The sequence below is a fragment of the Akebia trifoliata genome, chromosome 14, assembly GCF_017979445.1.
Source record: "Akebia trifoliata isolate Shusen 1 chromosome 14, ASM1797944v1, whole genome shotgun sequence".
Classification (NCBI taxonomy): Eukaryota; Viridiplantae; Streptophyta; class Magnoliopsida; order Ranunculales; family Lardizabalaceae; genus Akebia; species Akebia trifoliata.
Genome location: NC_141388.1, coordinates 8,552,855 through 8,572,937, shown reverse-complemented (window position 1 = coordinate 8,572,937; position 20,083 = coordinate 8,552,855). Strand labels below are relative to the sequence as shown.

General features: G+C 35.9%; 1 protein-coding gene across 1 annotated transcript; it reads left to right on the top strand.

Moving 5' to 3' along the window:
- The first annotated feature begins 1,438 nt into the window (after positions 1-1,438).
- On the top strand, positions 1,439-18,716 carry LOC147386027 (transcription initiation factor TFIID subunit 12b-like). Its single transcript, XM_086422672.1, has 8 exons — positions 1,439-2,312; positions 2,527-2,748; positions 8,623-9,186; positions 9,891-9,965; positions 13,105-13,183; positions 17,225-17,289; positions 18,227-18,262; positions 18,370-18,716. Exons 1-8 carry the CDS (start codon positions 1,647-1,649, stop codon positions 18,496-18,498), a joined length of 1,836 nt encoding a protein of 611 aa, XP_086278798.1. The 5' UTR covers positions 1,439-1,646; the 3' UTR covers positions 18,499-18,716.
- Positions 18,717-20,083: the final 1,367 nt, after the last annotated feature.

The following is a 20,083-nucleotide window of genomic DNA, read 5'->3' as shown; positions in this document are numbered from 1 at the left end:
CGGGTACAGGCAAAGAATGTGAAGATGAAAGATTTTAGGAAATTTTTTTTTATCAGAAGTTGAAGAAAACAGATATTTAGGTCATTTCCGAGTAGTCTATGAAAGAAGGCCCAATCAAAAGGTAATGTTATCTTCAAAAAATTGAGGGAGGTGGGGAGGGGGATTCGAGGGAGATGAGGGGGTGGGGGGCAAATAAGGGAGTGGGAGCAAATGAAACATGTAATTAGTTGAAAGTATAAGAGTGTCAAAATTCTGTTGGGGTGGGGGGGCAATTGTCCCCCATTGACTCCTTTACCAGCTCCACCACTGTTTTTTTTTGATAACTTTACAACAAAAATTCTTATGGAGAGACTTCTAAGAAGGTTCATGGTTAAAGACCCTCAATTATATTATATAAAAAAAGCATGTCAACCTTTCTCTCAAATGATTCTCTCTATTTCTGGGTGGTACCACTCCTCGCTTTTTGTTGGACCTCAAAGAATAAATCCTAGTAATGTATACGTATAAAAAGTTCCTCCGAGTACTTAATAAATGGTCATGTCCTTACAATCATTTTCGATTCCAAGAATGGAAGATCCTTGAATCTTTCTAACGACTATCCTTTGAAGTGTTCCAATAAATCATATTTTCAAATTCAAACATCAAAACAACAATGGTACTTAAGTAATGACATAATCAAGCAACTAACGATCTGTTGATAAATCAAAGACACCACAATCAAGCACAAAATGTGATATATTGATAGACTTTTAAAAATATATATATAAACATGCATCAATGAAATGTTTAATGTATTCTCAAAATCTCATTTTTCTTAAAATTTTAGTAATTGCTTTTACTATTATTATGAGAGAAGATGGAGTAGAAGTGCTTCGACATCACAATTTGGATTCCAAAAATGCCCCCAGCTTAACATTTGAATTTAATATAATGAGGGTATTTTGATAATAAAAAAAACTAAAAAAATCGTAATTGTGCATCCTAAAATCATCTTGGTTAGTTTTCAAAATTCAAAAATATCTTTTACATTTACCGTATAATCTTCAAAATCACTTTTTAATTAATATTTTAAATTACAAATAAGCTCTTCATGTACATGTGCTTTTGCAAATGCCACATTCTAATTGGAATATAATTACAGTGTCAATCGAGGTTACGATTATTAATTAAAATAGCTGGAAAATTTTGGTATCAACAAATAACGATATCTTATCCATTCGTACCTGCTTTTTTTTATTGTGCCTTTTCGAATGCGATTTTTACATTTCCAACGTGGAGGCATCAGGCACGCACATAATCGTAGATTATTGATTCGTATCGCGAGGAAAAATCATCTACGGTTATGTACGCACCTCCACATCAAAATTGTAAAAACTGCAGTAAATCCGATGTCACCCTAGCACGACTCTTTCTATTTTGCATTTCAATCAAACTTATGATGATTAAAAAACTTATATTTGATGGTCCAGCATCATCGATCGGCCTTGCTTTCGGTGAATAATCCAACTCCCCGTAGTACAGGATCTTTACTATTATCCTTCCTCACAGCCGAGCCGACTCATCGTCCCCCTCTCTCGGTCGATTGCCATGGTTTAGCTTCATCGATCAAACCCTAGAAAGCAGAATCAATCAAGAAAAAAAATAAAATGGCGGAGAATCCTTCATCTTCTCCGAAACCACTTCAATCAACCAATGCTGTCGATTCAATCCCTCCAAACACATCAAAACCTAATCTGTCTTCTCCTTCCAACATCTCTGCCTCTCCTGCCATGGAAATGCCTCAGATCTCATCTCCTCAGCTTCCTTTAACCCAAAATGTTACTTCCACTCCTTCTGCTTCTTCTGTTGGTGGTCAATCCCCTCTAATTCAATCGCAACAGATGAATCCCACCGTCGGATTAGACTACCAACAAAAACATCAACAACAACAACAACCATTAAATCCGCAACAACAACAATTACATCAACAACAGCAGCAACAGAACATGATTACTCAAAAGAATTTCCAAATCCAGCAGAGTTTGCAGAGATCACCATCGATGTCAAGGATGAATCAGATGCAACAGCAGCAGCAGCAACAACAGCAGTATGGCATCGTAGCGGGCACGATGATGCAACAAGCAGGACTATACGGGCAGATGAATTTTGGTGGAACCCACCTTCAGCAGCAACAACAGATTGGTAATGGGGGTTTGTCTCGGTCGACTTTGATCGGGCAGGGTGGACAGGTCAATGGGCACTTGCCCATGTTGTCCGGGCAAGCAGCTGCGGCATCTGCTCAGTTCAATTTGCAGTCGCAATTGCTTGGCCCTGTATGTGATCTAAAAAAGTTTCAATCTTTGTAGTTCAATTCGTTTTCCTGATAATTATTTATGCTCATATATGCTTTTAATTTTTATTTTTTTTTAATAGTTTGATTGCCACTTTTAAAATTAGTCTTGGATTTGGATTGAATTAGTTCTTACTTGCATGTTCACCTGGGAACTGTCGATACCCATTTAAGTTGCTAAAACAATTCTTGTGTAGCCGAGACAGAAGACTGGCTTAGTCCAAGGATCCCAATTCCATTCGGGTAATAATCCCGGGCAGACATTGCAAGGAATGCAGGCAATTGGGATGATGGGGCCACTTGGTTTGAGCTCACAGTTAAGGGCAAATGGGCCCCTCTCATACGCCCAGCAATGGATGAACCAGGGACAGATAAGGCAACAACAGTTGTCACAGCAGAACTCGCTGACCTCTCCTCCGGTATAAATTTCTATCTTTTAATGTGTTTTTTATTTGTTTGATTGTTAAAATTTAACAAATTATTTTTTTTATAAAGATTTTATAAATATCAAAAGAAGTAAAGTATAAAGGAGGCCGAGAGAGCCCTCGAGAATGAAAGCAAAGACAAGTAAGAGAAAAACAAGAGCTTGCTAGTTACCTAAGCTATCTCATCTAAAAACAAAGTCCTCAAACGAAAATCCGGAGAAGTCCTTGCTTAACTTTGCCTAAAAAAAATAGCAACCCTAAAATCTCCATATACACCGTATGTGAATTGTTCTCCTTGCTTTGGAACACTCTGTTGTTTTTCTCTTTCCAAAGACCCTAAGCTATGGCCGAAGGAAGGATATCCCAAAAGTGTTTTTTTCTATAAGAGAAGATGTTGAAAGCCCAGCCTTCTAACATCAAAAGGAAGTTTTTCGAGAAAACCCAACACATATGAAACAAAGACATGAAAGCTGACCAAATACCTTGGGAGAAAGAGCAATGAAGAAGGGTGTGATCTACAGATTCTCCATCGCTCTTACAAAGATGACAAAAATTAGGAGTGATCCACCCACGAGAAATCAACTTATCCAAAGTAAGAATCCTCCTAAAGGAGGCAAGCCAAATTTTGCAAATTATTAGATTTCAATGTCGTTGTCTATTTCAGTTAGCCTTGAAATAGTTCGATCAATGTGGAAATTACTACATTTTTTGGAAATAATGAAAATGTTGTCTAAGTGATGAAAATATTTAGGAAATTTTCATTTAAACTGTGAAAAATGATAAAATATGTATTAAAACGCACTAATTGAGTCATCAAAATGCAATAAAAATCCATGTGGAGTGTGGAAATGAAGTTTGACAATGCTCTACTATATGTATACGCAAGTAGTTGAGAGCACAATGGAGAAAAACCATAGTATTCTACATGAAAACAAAAATAATAATGTCACATTTTTTTATGGGTAAGTTGGTCTTGAACCCACGACCTCAAAGTTGCTTTGCAATGTGTCAAACCAACCGAGCTATGGGCGTAAGCCCCATAATGTCACATTAACTGCATATTATATAAAATACTTTTTTAAATGGAGGAATTATTTAGAACTGCATTTACATGTTATTGTATTTAATCTTTTATTTTTTTTTGAATGTGTATGAAACTATAAATAAATTAATAATGTGGGTTCAAATCTTGTTGAACCCATCTTCACACTCGCTGACCACTAATGCATTGCTTGCCTAGCAAAATGAAAGATGATATATGTATGTATGGGGTCCCATTCAGCAGCCAACATTAGGGAGCCAATATTGGGAGACAAAATTTGTCCTATACGGGTTAGAAGTTTAGGAATGGGCAGATTTTTTGTGAGGACGATCTCTACACCATAGAGATCGTCCTCACAAAAAATCAGCCCATTCCTAAACTTCTAACTCCATAAAAAGTGGTCTACAAATTGACGGTAAATATTGATAGTCTACGATTCTTCAACTTGTAAATTGGGGTTAGAAGGTTCGGAATGGGCTGATTTTTTGTGAGGATAATTTTTTTATTTTTTTTATAAGCAAAAGAGTTCATTAGAAAATCAAGGTCGGCGCGAGATGACCAACCAAGCGCAACCGTTACAAAGAAATTAACCAAAATTAATACAACAAACCCTATCCTAGTTCCCTAAGAAATCTTCAAAAAACACTCCCCTAAACTCTTTACAAATTTTAGCCCAAAAGAAGATTAATCCCAAGTTTGAAACGAATAATGAGTGAGAATCACTATATTTTCCTTAAAAAACCCTGCTATTCCTCTCCAACCAAAGCCCCTAAGAAACCACGAAGTGAGTGATGCTCCATAGAAATCTCTTCGCTCCAAGATAGGAATGGCCTTGCTTTGTGAGGATGATCTCCTCACCATAGAGATCATTCTCACAAAAAAATCAGCCCATTCCGAAACTTCTACCCTATATAGGAAATTTTTTGGCTCCCAACCGTTTAGATACAATATCAAACATTTGAGATTTATGTGTATCTTGATAATACATATCTCAGAGATACTTATCCCGATGATAAATCTCAACTATTGGATATTGTATCTAAACGATTGGGATCACGTGTTTTTTTCATGAGTCAATTTTCATGAGTCAAGGTCCCGTTCGGTAGACAACGTTAGGGAGACAACATGGAGCCATGTCCTATATGGGTTAGAAGTTTCGGAATGAGCTGATTTTTTGTGAGGATGATCTCTATGGTGAGGAGATCATCCTAACAAAAAATCAGCCCAATATGAAACTTCTAACCCCATCCAAAGTGGTTTAGAATTGTGGACCGTCGATTTTTTTACCGTTAATTTGTAAATCACTTTTGATGGGATTAGAAGTTTTAGATTGAGCTGATTTTTTGGGAGGATGATCTCCTCACCATAGAGATCATCCTCACAAAAAAATCAGCCCATTCCGAAACTTCTATCCTATAGAAGAAATTTTTTGGCTCCCAACCGTTTAGCTACAATATCAAACATTTGAGATTTATGTATATTTTGATAATACATATCTCGGAGATACTTATCGTGATGATAAATCTCAACTATTGAATATTGTATCTAAACGATTGGGGTCACATGTTTTTTTCATGAGTCATTCTTCATGAGGCAAGGTCCCGTTCGGTAGACAACACGGAGCCATGTCCTATATGGGTTAGAAGTTTCGGAATGAGCTGATTTTTTGTGAGGATGATCTCTATGGTGAGGAGATCATCCTAACAAAAAATCAGCCCAATCTGAAACTTCTAATCCCATCCAAAGTGGTTTTGAATTGTGGACCATCGAATTTTTTACCGTTAATTTGTAAATCACTTTTGATGGGGTTAGAAGTTTTAGATTGAGCTGATTTTTTGGGAGGATGATCTCCTCACCATAGAGACCATCCGTACAAAAAATCAGCCCAAATCAAAACTTTTAAGCCGTATAAGACAAATTTTGTCTTCCAAAGTTGTTTGCCAAACGCTACCGTATATATATCGAAATGATCAAATTCATTTAGAGCAATGATATTACTTCATCATTGTGTTCTGAATAAATACCATAAGTGGTTTTATTGTGTTGTTTACTTTTAGAATAAAATCACTTATGATGAAGTTTATTCATAACATAATATTTTGTTAATGTCACAACCCTTCTTTTATACTAATTAATGAATGTTATTTGCAATTTTTTTATTAGTAAACATTAGTATTACGTGTAATTTACAAATCATTTGTATACACAATTTATAATTTTTATTATATTTATAAATTTTTTATCAACATTTTATTTTTTTCAGAATAGAATATTTCAGTCGTAATATACTATTCACTGAAATCTTGCATTTTTATACATAAAATTTCATTATTTCAGTTGAAATTTAATGTAAAATGAATAGAGATTTCCATCAAAATAATAAAAATAAAAATTGTCAGTTAAATATTTCATATTGGACCTTGAGTAAATGGAAACATTTCAATATATTTTGTAGAAATGTGTCAAAATTTAATACTATGGAATTTTTTGAATGTCAGGGCCTCTAAGATTTAACTATGGTACAATTCTACTTTTATACCTACTATTTGTTGCTATAATACCAAGTACTTACCATTTCGATTCCATCACAACAACTTGTACTGTTCACATTCTTCGTTTATGGGTCATATTTTAATTGTACATAAAGTGGTCACTAAAAACACTGTATGTTTCGCCAATATTTTATTTTTTTTAAATGTCAATTTATGTGGATTCGTTATAGAGAAAATCATTTAATGAACCCTGATGCAGGGATTTCTTTCTAAACAACCCCTAACTTTTGGGTGGTAACTTGATAGTCCAGTTTGTAAGCTTTTTCTTTCTTAATGCCCCTCACCCCTTTCAATCGTCAGGATCGATGATTCAAATTGTTGAGATCAACCTTCTGATCCATTTGTTGAGATCGACCTTTAACAATTGTCAAGATCCGCGATTATAAATCATCAATCTCAACGATTGAACTTGAATCATTGAGATCGATGGTTTAAATAGTCGAGATCAACGATTTAAATTGTTGATCTCAATAATTTAAATTATCAATCTCAATGATTTGAGTTTGACATTTTATAGGGGTGAGGGAGCATTAAAAAAGAAAGTTTTTTACTAGCTTCCTTATTAAGCTACTGCCCAAAAGTTCTGGTGCATTTAGAAAGAGTTCTTTACCACAGGATCCATTAAGTAATATTCTCTTCTTAATGGACACTCTTCCTGCTGCATTTCAAGACTGCTGCTTTTCTAGTACCTAAATCCACTTGTCTAGGAACTAAGTGTAAGTCCAACAATATTTTCTAGCGAAATGCTTTTTTTTTTTCCAGGTGCATAACTGTTTCTTCGTATTTTTTTTTTATTGATGTGCCACCCCGTCAAATCTTGTATTTATTATTTTCTTTATCTTTATAAGAAATTGTGCTTCGTATGGATTGATAAAGGAATATAACATTTATCCTTTGTTGAATAGTATGTGAAAAGGACACTCCATTTTCAAGTTAATGAATGTCAGACACTGTGTTGTATAACACCACGGATATGCTTCATGGTTTGTTGGGAAATCAAGAAATAACATGTTCATAGTATGAGCATAGTCAAGATGAGGAATTTGTGACAGATGAATGGAAAAAACTTGAAAAGATAATATACAGAATTAAAGATTTAACCAACAATGTTGTGGCCCCAATTGATGATAAATAAGGGAGAGTTGATGGAGATGTTTGGTCATGTGCAATGAGAACACTGGTTAGAAACGTGCTGGTTGAAGGCCTAAAGGGTAAGTTAGAGGCCAAAAGGATGTGGATTAAGGTTGAACGCGTATTTGAGGACACTGGTCTTGATGGAAATCACAAATTTGGATATAATTGAATGAAAGACCATTAATCATTAATGCAGGCAACCCCACAAAATGGGGGCAAGTCTTTTGGTATCATCAGGAACAACTTTATATACTATAGGGCCCATGTTTGAATGATACATGACTCACTTTGGGAATTTCTTTATCAATGACGTTTGCCTCAAAAGGTCGCCTTGTTGAGGATACTGTGATACAAAATATCCACCCTTCATTATGTTTTAGTTTCTTCAGTTGGGCTCTTTATCCTCATCATCCAATTGACAGTTACTGTCTGGCAATGATGGCCACATAAAGTAGTTGGGACAAGGTTTGATTCATTATTGGAGACTGTTAATTTTCACTTCATTGGAATCAATTAGTCCAATGACTTGAATAAGAGGGAAGGATATGTTGAGTCATTTTTGTACTGTACTTCCAAACTTAAAACTTGCCTGAAAGACTTCCATTAAAAAAAGTTATAGCTTGACTGGTAGGGATGTGAGAGGAGTTCTAGATTAATGATGACAAAAGCAAGGAAGTTGGCCCATTTCTTGCTTCCCCATTATGCTCACTTATGACGTACCATTATCTGGTGGTGCAAGAAGTTGTTTTTTGCCCTCCCATCAAGATTGAAGACTCAGACTCAATTTAGACTCAAAGTGGTCCTGAGTCAAGTCATTATTAGACTAAGCTGATCTTTGCAGTTTTGGATTTTTTTAAGAGGTCTGCTTCTTGGTATCTGAACTTGGTTTTTATAATTTTTTTTTAAAAGAAAGCTAAGGAAAATTCTTGATCTCCTGACTGCTAGATTGTGCCTGGTATTGAGTAATCACTAATCTGCAATCCTTTGCTATAAGCCAATAACTTCTGCTTTTTACAAGATTCTGATTTTTTTTTTCAGTTCAGTAGTTGCTTAGGTTTTCTAGTACGGAAGTGAATCAATAATGTGGTATATTAGTTTGCTTTTTGTGTACATGATTTTAACAGCTAATCCAATTTACAGAAGTTACAGGCTCAAGGCCTATCGAGGACATCATCATTAGCTTCCATGAACCCTCAGTTATCAGGGTTGGCTCAGAATGGGCAATCGGCTATAATGCAAAACTCTTTGCCACAGCAGCAGCAGCAGCAATGGTTGAAGCAAATGCAGCCTACAATATCTGGTTCAGGTTCTCCTTACCATCTTCAACAGCAACAGAGGCAGCAACATCAGGCCTTCTTGCAGCAACAATTTGCTTCATCTCCACAACTGCACCAAAAATCCATGGCCTTGAACTCACAACAAATATCACAATTAGTTCAGTCACAACTGGGTACCCAGCAGACACAATTACATCAGCAGCAACCACCACCACCATCACCATCACCTATGCAACAGCAGCTGCAGCAGCAACAACAATCTCCAAGAATGCTGGGACCAACAGTTCAGAAATCCTTAAGTTTGACAGGATCACAACCAGATACTCCTGCGTCTGGCACGACAACTCCTGGGGGGAGTTCAAGCCATGGAACAGAAGCAAGCAATCAGCTTCTTGGAAAGAGAAAAATACAGGATTTGGTCTCACAGGTCTTTCCTGCATATTTTAGCTCTCTTTTAGTTTAATCCTTGTCTGCACCATGTTTCATCAACTCTATTCTTGTACTTCGAATGATTTTGTTTGGAAATAGCGCAAAATCATGATTTTATAATTTAAAAGTATACTGAACCGTCAGTCCAAGGTACTTACATAGCGAAAAAGGTCAATCAATGGCACAATTTTACATTTGCATACCTGTGCATATACGCCATATCTACCTTTCTGATTTTGGCAGATTATCTTTATGGTCTTAAAAACATTATTTTCTACTTGATGAAAATGGATAATAATTGAGCTCTGTTGAAATCTAAGCTGACATTGGTGTGGTGATAACTGGTCAGCCTTCCTTCAACGAAATGGGCCCAGATAATGGGGTTTAAGATGATATAGATGGGACACTTTATGATTTGGATGTCACTGTGAGGGTATTTTTATACATTTCAAACTACTGGTGAATTTGAACCAACCTGCCATTGTGAGTCATCATCTTGCAGTTATCTAAAAAAAGCACTACTTTACTTGTATGTTCTGGGAATCATGTATGAATAGAAGTTTTTGTTCATTGTTCCATTCTATAATGATATTCTTTATGACAATAGTTCTTGCGCTTGTTGATGTGTATTGCATGAATGAAATTCCTTCTCCAAGAGCTTCCATTTGTTTTATCTGATACTATCTTTTGGCTGTACCTCAGGTGGATTCACAAGGGAAGCTGGATCCTGAAGTTGAAGATCTTCTCTTGGAGATAGCTGATGACTTCATTGATTCGGTAATGCTCATAATATACCTTTCCCTTTGTAAAGCAGGATAATTCATTAAATAAAAGCAATATAAGTGGCTGGTTTTCTTGTTTGGTGCTTTCTATATGTATACATATATGGACAGCGTTCGGTGGCCAAAATTGTAGACAAGTTTTGTCTTATATGGCAAAAAAGTTTCGGAATGGGCTGATATTTTGTGAGGATGATCTCTATGGTAAGGAGATCATCCTCACAAATATCAACCCATTCTGAAACTTCTAACCCCATGAAAAGTGGTTTACAAACTCGGTAAAAATTGCCAGTCCACGATTCTTCAACTTGTAAACTGGGGTTAGGAATTTCAGAATTGGCTAATTTTTTGTGAGGATGATCTCCTCATCCATAGAGATCATCCTCACAAAAAATCAGCCCATTCTGACACTTTTAGCTCATATAGGACAAAACACTTTGTCCACAACTTTGGCTCTTGAACCCGACCCTATATATATGTGTGTGTGTGTTTTCTGTTTTGATGAACAATGGACATGGTAATATTTTCTGTTTTAATGAATCAATTTCCTTGCTATTAGTCATTGCATATACAAGTAAATTGTGGTAGCCATAGGCAGATAATTATTAGGTTACTGACTATTTTGTTTGTTAGTATAGGCTAGTAACTTGTTAGAACTTACTGTTGGACATGGAATCACTTGGTGTATTGCTTGAGAATCTTTGAATCGATGTTATTGTTGAATTAGGAAAAAATATTATGTTTTCAAATCAAGAACAGAGATTCAATCTTGATTATTGAAGTTAGTACCTTTTCTGGGAATATATTGAGCTTCTTCCCCAAAGTTAGTGAACACAATAATTGGTGGCTTTCTCATATCTGCTTGTTGGTGTCTCTCCCACTCTCTCTTTTGTAGATATATAGAAATGGGACTTTCTGAAAAAAATGAAATGAATGGGGAAGTGAACTATTTCCAGCTCAAGATCCATTGAAATGCCTTCCAATGCACATTAACAGGGATAACCTGATTTCATTATTATTAGGATGGTGAACAATGAATCCCACTATGAATTAAAAAATAGTGGCTTTTAACCAGCTATGGTCTTCCATTTTCTTATGTTATTGACTTCTGATCTAATTCCTTGTTTGTTACATCTTTTGCCAGATCTGTCACATATAATATGCCATCTTTGGTTTAGTTTCTGCTCTAACTGGTTTGACTTGACTGTGTTGATGATATACTCTTAACTGATCGGAATTCCCTTGTAAAATTTATACCTAGCCACTGACTCTGACCCTTTTGTAGCCTTTTCAATTCATGAAATCTATGTACTGCCTCCAGTTAACTGTAATGATGCATGGCTAGCAGTCTTTTTTTGGATGTTTAAGCTGGACTTAAACCCATGCGTTGCAATATGCCCACCAACAGAGCTATGGGAGCTATGGGTATAACTAAGCCCATGATTCATGACTAACTACAAGTGGCATGCTAGCATATTTTATGTTTTTTTTCCTGTAAAATGGAGGTGCGAAGGTTCAAACTTGAGACGTATTACAACAAATGCAATGGTCATACCATTGGAACAGGCACATTTTTGATGATACGATATTTAAATTAATATATATATATATATATATATATATATATTATATATATATATATATATATATATATATATATATATATATATATATGATATTAAACATATATTATACGTAAGTAAACAAGCCGAGCCACCCAACAGGCCTGACTTTCAAACCCAGCCCTAAACATAAAGTGAGCCCAGCCGGGGCCCAATTTACTAAATGGACCTAATTTCACTACCTAAACTCAGTCTTTATCAGGTCAAGTGTGATATGGATAGGCTTGCCTACACTTATATCAATATCTATGATCGAGTTAAGATGCATCGAAGAAAGAAATCAGTAACATTGATTGAGTCAAATAGTCAAAACTGAATCAATTCGATTCCATCTTTGACCGATCCTCAAGAGCTAGTCCAACTTCTCTTAGAACTCTTTCTTTATTGAGTTTCTATTTTTTAAGTTGCTTAAGTAGTTCTAGTTAGCTTCTATTTCAATTTTAGAAAGTTTTTTTTCCTAGTTACTTTTTATGTACGCCTTCATAACAATTTGTTTTTAGGTTATAATTAAAAGTTCTTTAAGGTATTCAAATTGAGTTTAATAGAATTAAAAGGTTAATAATATGTTATAAATAGCTTAGGAAGTTACTTTTTAGTATTTTAGAAGGTTTCTAAGTTGTTATGAAGGAGTTATCTATATAAAGAGTTCCAATAAACAAATTCAGTGAACAGAGGTAGAGCTAGTAAGGAGCTGGTGGGGCAATTGCCCCCATAGAACTTTGAGACACCCCTATATTTTCAGTAATTACATGCTCCATTTGCCCCTACTCCCTCACCTCTCTCCCCATTTGCCCCCACTCCCTCACCTCCCTTCAATTTTTGCCCCCCCCTTTTCAATTTTTTGTTGATGACATTGCCTTTTGACCGAGCCGTCTCATATACTAATTGGAAATGACCTAAATATCATTTTCTTCAACTTCTAACCAAAAACCTCTGAATTTCTCCCTAAAACCATTCATCTTCAAGTTCTTCAATTATACAACTAACCATAGTTTGCCCCCATTACAAGAAAATCCTAGCTCTGCCCTTGTTAGTGAGTTAGTTTTTGTGAAGATTGATTAGTAAAAGAAAAAGAAGAGACTTCTTCCATTTCTTTGTTTATTTTATTTTGAGCATAAGAACTTGATATTGGTTCTTAATTTTAGTGTTTGCAATTGATTTCCATCAATCTCAAACCTAGATTGAAGTTTTTTGTCTGTTTTGCTCAACATAGAGATTCTTCATTGCTCCTAGTTCTTGGGATTTCACCCTAGAACCTGATTTTTAACATCAACTGTTTGTGTGTTCTACCCTACATCAAGGTGCCAAAGCCCAGGCCATCTATCGCCCTACCTGCATGTGAGCCAGGGGTATTATGTGGCATGTGCCATTAGTAGATTTTTGTTTGTAACTACTTGATTGGTACCTTGGATTTTGGTATGACATTTATTGTTAGTGATTTGATGTCTTGGAATAGGTTAGTCTTTTCTAATACAAGTTCATCCTATATGTTTGACCAAAGTTTCCTCTTTGTAGGTCACTACATTTGCATGCAGTCTGGCAAAGCATCGGAAGTCTTCAACATTAGAATCTAAGGATTTGTTACTACACCTAGGTTTGTTCCCTGTTACAAAAATATTTCATGCAGTTGTTTCTTGTGTTTCTGCTTGATATGAGAAAATATGTACTATTTTTTGAGGATTTGTATTTGATCTTGCAAATTTCTAAGATATCCTCCAATATCCATAGACGCCAGAATCTTCGACTTACTGAATAAAAAATTCTGATTATATCATTACTTTTTTTCTTCACCGGTTTTAATCCTGATTTTTTCAATAAGTCGTTTTATGAACTTCACAATTAAATCGTGAACTTCGCGATTAAATCACGAACTTTGCGATTAAATTATGATAACCATTTTACCGATGAATTCTAACTTGAGCTCATGATTGTGATCTTTTTATATTTGTTATTGTAGTTAAGCATGAGATATGATGATATAATATGAGAACACCACCTAGTAGGAACAATTACACAGCTCTAACCCTAGATCAATTTACTTTCAATTGTACTGATTTTTTCCCTTCTTGATGTATTCCCAAACCCGACTTGGAGACCATGCTGATATCTAGACTTTCATCTGCCTCACAAGTTGATTTTTCATTGTGCACTAAGCTTGGAGACCTCACACTTTTCCTTTCCAACCCCTCGAAACCTGTCCCTAGGTGACATTTGATGATCCTTGAAGTGGTGTATGAGCCCCTTTTGATCCAGTAGGTCAAAAAAACAATTTCCTCGAATCCAACAGAGAAAGATAGTCAGTTCAGTCTCGAAATAGCCCAATAACTGGGAAAAAGCCACTCTCTCTAGCCTCGACACCCAACTTCTTAGAACCATCTGAGGCTAGCAATTTAAGTAGAATCGAAGGCTGATCGAAAAAACCTTCGCAAGCACATACGAAGTCAAACTAGATTGACCAAATTAAATGTAAGACAAAAGAACAGATCCAAAGCAAGGAGAGTTTGAAAGTACAAAAATATTTAATCTCTGAGAAGGAAATAGTTGGGCAGACAATACACCTTTTAATGTGCCTAACAAATGATCTCATGGGTGTCAAGACTCCTTACCAGTGATTGAGGCCTTTGCAGAATTTATTGTCAGCTTCAAACCTGCCCAGGAGCTTTGCATACCCTCCACATACAATATTCCTTCCTCCATCCTTGAACTTGAATTGACATGACATCTCCGCATCCTCCCTAGGTTGAAACCCCATTGCTATGAAGCAAGTCTTGTTATTCCTTACTAATCACGTGAGTTGTGTGAAAAATCTCCATAATGAAACCTCTGCTCCCGATTACATCCATACCCTCATAATCCTTACTCCTTTGAGTTGGTCCACCCTTCTCCTTTCCAATTGAGCATGCTGGTGATGCCTGAAATAATGTTCCACAAAGTCCCTTTTTATTTATGACAGCACTATGCGCCTATTGTTTGGGTCCCGATCCATGGTAATTTCTTTTCCATGGACCTCCAAAAGAAATGAGCCAATCAAACTTTTGACCAATGAGCACTCTCCCTTGCTGGGCCTTGGCCTGATTTAGTCCCTATCCATCAAACCAACACAAAGGTCTGGTAAAACACATGAGAGATTTACCAGCTTTGGCACCATATTAGATAGCCACATTAGAGTGGATATTTTTAAACCAACTCAAGAGTATATTCAAGTGCATAAGGCAAGGATCATAGAAAACATTGTGGGCAAGAATCTTATGCAACTAGCTCAGATAGGGAAGGCACAATGGCTTTGAATAAGGATGGACTTATAATTAGGGTATAGGCTTTGTGTGCCAAAAGCAAGAGCTTGAGGGATGGGGAATCTGTCAATCATATCTTAATTCATCGTTCTTTTTCACGTGAGATTTGGTTGCACTTTCTTTCTCTATTTCAGATGGAGTGGGTTTTCCCCCCTTTTCTTTTTCCATCTTTTGGAAGGGTGGACTTTTAATACCTTCTCTCTCATAAAAAGACATCTTTGGCTATACTCCCTTTGGCCATTGGTTGGGGACTTTAGAAAGAGAGAAACAAAAGTGTGTTCCATGGTAAGGAGAGTACTTCCCAAGCTGTGGCTATGGAGATCTTGGGTTTGCTCTACTTTTGGTCAAAGTTGAATGGAGATTTTGTTGGGGCCTCATTTGAGGACTTTGTATTCAGATGGAATGCTTTGTAATTTGTTAGGCGCCTCCTTTGCTTTTGATTTTCCTTCTTGTAGGGGGGCAAGCTCGGCCCCCCTCTTATTATTTTCCTTTGATTAATAAAATTTTATGCTTATAAAAGAAAGTATGTGAGGATTACTACAATACTTGAACTATCATAGAAATACAATGGACATGTATCTTGATGGATTTTATATCGGCCTTGACAAAGGTTTATGAGTTAAACTCTATTCGGGTCATGGTGGATCAATTTTCTTAGTACCGCATGTCTGTTATGGTCCGAATTGGTTGCAGATGACAATTTAGTGAAGTATGGGAGAATTCTTGTGACTCCAGGTTCACGGGGCATCTTTGGATAGAATTGTTCAAATCATCTGACCACTAAATCAAGCTGACTACCGCATTTCTAGAGGATTAACCTAGGACTTTATGAGTGTAAAATAGAGGGATTGCATGGGTCATTTAAGCCAATTCTGTGAAAGTTTTCACAGAACTTGATCATGAAACCGGATCCATTTCTAGTAAGCTACCTGGCAACAATGGCACCACAGACATTAGTAAATTGCTAGAAAGAAAACTTCTGTAACACATTAGTTTGCCTGAGTGGCAAGAAAGGTGCAACATTGCCTAGGTTGATCTCAAGGACATTAAACAAATGAAGAAATAGGCATGAAAAGCAGACAAAATAAAGTTTAAGGCGTAAACCAATAACTCATGGTATGCAGGATCTTGCACCAAGTGTTTCTACATTAGTATGATGGATCATTCCCTGTCGGGAAGGTTTGCTACAGTTTCCATCCAAGTTGAAATTTATCCATAAACATCTCGCGATACCACAGAAACAAAGGTGGCTAGACTTCAGGAATATTGGAAGGGGCACTGATGATGATGGCCGTCTCCTTCAACATAGAAGCCAAATATGTATTGGCTGATTTGGAGGATAAGTAGACACAGCATCCCAACCCACACAAAAGTGTGGTGATGCGGAAAAAATTGAGAAAAAGTGCTGCAAGGTGGAAATGAGCTGTGAAATGTATTATAATTTGAAGAACAAATAATTTAACGCACTGCTGGAACATAAATCTTAAATTCAGGTCGTATTGTCAAACTAACGAACTCCCAACCTATACAAAAGAAGTGGAAGATTTTCAAGAAATTTGTAGTCATAAAAATGTTCAGATACAAGGGCATGGACCTTGTATCTATATAAAACTCATAAAAGCCATGAGCCTTGGTGAGATCTCCTTAGAATCTAAAAAGTTCCCACATGTACGAGGGGGCTAGTGTTTATAAATTGGGGAAGGAGCCTTATGCGAGCAATATCCTGAAAGTGTAATACACTGATACTTGCTATTTGAACTTCTTGTATTGTTAGCCAAGTTATATCTCTTAACCTTGTTGCTTCTTAATATGTAGTGTGTGCATGCAGCGGAATCCGATTGGGACCATTAAAAGGTTGATTGGTTTGGCTGTTCTTTGCTGCACTAGTGCCTCACACGACATACATAAGTGATAATTTGTGACAGTAGGCCATGACAATAGGGTGTAGCCATCCTCTTACCTCACAACTGCAAGCATCTAGATGTCCTTCTAGGCTCAAAAACTACCCCTTTGATGATCCTAAACTCCATTCTAAAGTTTTTATTATTTTTTAATTCCTATCCGGTTAACTTTTGGCATTAATCAGCTCCCAGGTGGGATCCACCCCCACCCTTGGCTTCTCTATGACTGGCTCAGTTAGGGATGAAGTGCTTCCTGTCCTCCCATCGTAACCCAAATTTCCTTGCATTATAAGTACCGATACCTTTTTTTTATAATGGTAATAGGACCAATACTTCGCTAATGAAGACCAATGTGATCTATGTTTTCTTCCCTCTTTATGTGACTTTTAAGGGGTTAGAGCTTTCATTTTTCGGTTTTAATGAAAGGAAACTGATGTGCAGAGAAAAACTGGCATTTGAGCATTCCAGGATTTACAAGTGAGGAGCAAAAATACGCAAGGAAACCTGTAAGAACTTTTATCTCCATTAAAGCTTATGTGAAAGGCTATATATGGTATATTGTCCATGTATTGCATAACTGACATACAATATACATAAAAGAGCTAGCTAACAAAACTGAGGCAAATGCAAATGCAATGTGCTAGTTGCTCAAGTCATGGCATCATTTAGTTGTTTTTTTTTGTAATTTTTAATTTTTATTTAACTACTAGAGGTTTTATGAATTCTCAGAGTTTTATTAGATAAGAGTCATATAAAATTTATTAGAAGGTAAATGGGCTGGTTAGTTGTAAAATATCAAGTTTCTAAGTATTATAGGAAATATATTGCCGTAAATAAAATTTAGTATTTCATCATCATCGTCACCTTTTCCTTTTATATTGTAATAAAAATAACGATTTATAGTTGAATAGAACTATTTAATATTGGTGTCAATGTACTATTTTTATCCCAACTTGACAATTCCATCGAAGTAATGACATTTTGAAATTCAAAAAAATAAAATTACTTGTTAAGATAGAGAAGAGGAGAAGCACATGGATAGCTACGGTTGGTTTCTATAACATTAGTTCATAATTTTGTAACTCTAAAGAATGGTTTCGGTGGTCTCTTTAGCACAAAATCTAAAGGGGAACATCTTAAGTTGAAACTTGAAACTAGATGAAATATGCAAAACTAAAGAGTGTCGTGGAATATGACTTTAGCTTTAAGAATATCTTACTTTTGTATATTTTTTAATTTTATATTGTGATAAGTTTCTTAATCATTGCTGCAACTAAATGTTTGATGCATGGTCATTTATTACTTTAATGCGATTGTGTAGGCATTTTGGTATACCGGGCATAATGAATTATTCTTCAAGCACATTATGATTTATGATTATTCTCACTCTTTTTCAATTTTACAAAATTTGCATTAATTATATTCCTTGAAATGTACATGCAGTTATCCAGCGATCTCCACAATAAGCGCCTCGATATGGTAATCTTGGAAACTAGTTTCATTAAAATAAATCTTATTTATATGTATAGCTCTTATGCTCACGTTCGCAAAAGAAAATTACTGAAATGCATGATACATTGGATCAGATACGTGCGTTGATGGAATCCTCACACTCGGATGTCAATACAAATAATGCCAAGGAAACGATGAGACAGGGGATTAGTAACCCAGTTGGAGCTAACCACCCAATATTGCAACAAGCGCAACGGTTTTAATGATATTTTTTTATTCTTATTTCCATCCTCATGCTAATCGGGATTTGCTGCCTGGACCTTTGTTGGTATGCACCCACCCCTCAACGCTCAAATTATATATCTTTCATCATTTTCCCAAAAAATGTTCTGTAAATAGTCTTGAGTATCATAAACGGGAAGGACCGTTGACAAACAGATGTGAGGATAAGTGCCATACTTGCAGGGGAGGTTTTGGATCACACGCAGAAGTTCCCAACCACGAATATACCCGGTAGGGCTGAACTTGGGTAGGCCAAACCTGAACCTGTTAGGTTGAATCCGACCTTGGGTCATAGGCTAAAAACAGGTTGGTTTCGGGCAGGATATGAGTATAATATTCATATCCGAATTTTTTATTCGGATCCTATTAGCTAAAATCATATCCGAATCATTTTGCTTTCACAAATCTGGATCTGATCTGACTAAATTAATTGATTTGGGTCGGTAATTTTGAACCGTTTAAGACTATTTCAATCAACAATAACAATTTTTTAAAGGTAATGTGATTAGAACTCAAAACCTCACACTTTTCAAGGGAGGCATTGGCCACTGCGCCTAACAAAAATTTATCTTAAAAAAATAATTTTTTTTGGATAAGTTAAATGTGTGTGTGTGCGCGCGCGTGTGTGTGAACAGATCAAGGGATGTACAGAAAAACAAATGTAACAGTAATAAATTTTCAAAATATTGGTTAGAAGTTTCGGATGATTTTATGTGAGGATGATCTCTATGATGGGAAGATCATCTGAAAAGAAAATCAGTCCAATCTGAAACTTCTAACCCCATTAAAAGTGATTTAGAATGTGGACCGTTGATTTTTTGTCAATTTTTATCAATAATTTGTAAATCACTTTTGATGAATTTAGATGTTTCAAATTGAGTTGATTTTTTTGTGAGGATGATCTTCTCATCATAGTGACCATCCTTGCCAAAAATCAGCTCAATCCAAAACCTGTAACCCATATTTTGAAAAATCATTGTTTTTACATGTCCCTTGAACCGCCCCCTATACATATGTATGGTTTGGGATATGTGGACTTCTAAAAATGACTCAGGAAGAAAACACATGATCCCAACCCTTTAAACACAAAATTCAAAGGTTGGGATTTATGAGCATCCAGATAACACAAATCTTAGAAAAGAATTGGGATTATGTGTTTTTTTCATTAGTCATTTTTAGGGATAAGGGATCTTGAACCATATATATATCATTCGGATCTAAGGGGATATAAGAATGAATCCGTATCCAATTTGGGTCCAACCCGGGTCAAGGGACATCTACCCATATCTGCACCATTTTTTAATTCGGATATACTTGAAGGAATCAAATTGGATTCGGATATGGGATACAATTCAACCCATTTTAAGCCCTAATGGGTCAGATTTACTTGGGTTCGGGCAATTTAAATAAAGCCCAACTTTGTATGCATGCTTTTGTTTATTTATCTATCAAAACTATTGTCATATTATTTTCATTGAATAAATTTTTTTTTTTGTTATTAATGCTTTTGTTTATGTAATTCTATATTACCAAACAATGATTATATTACAGCCATGGTATTAAATT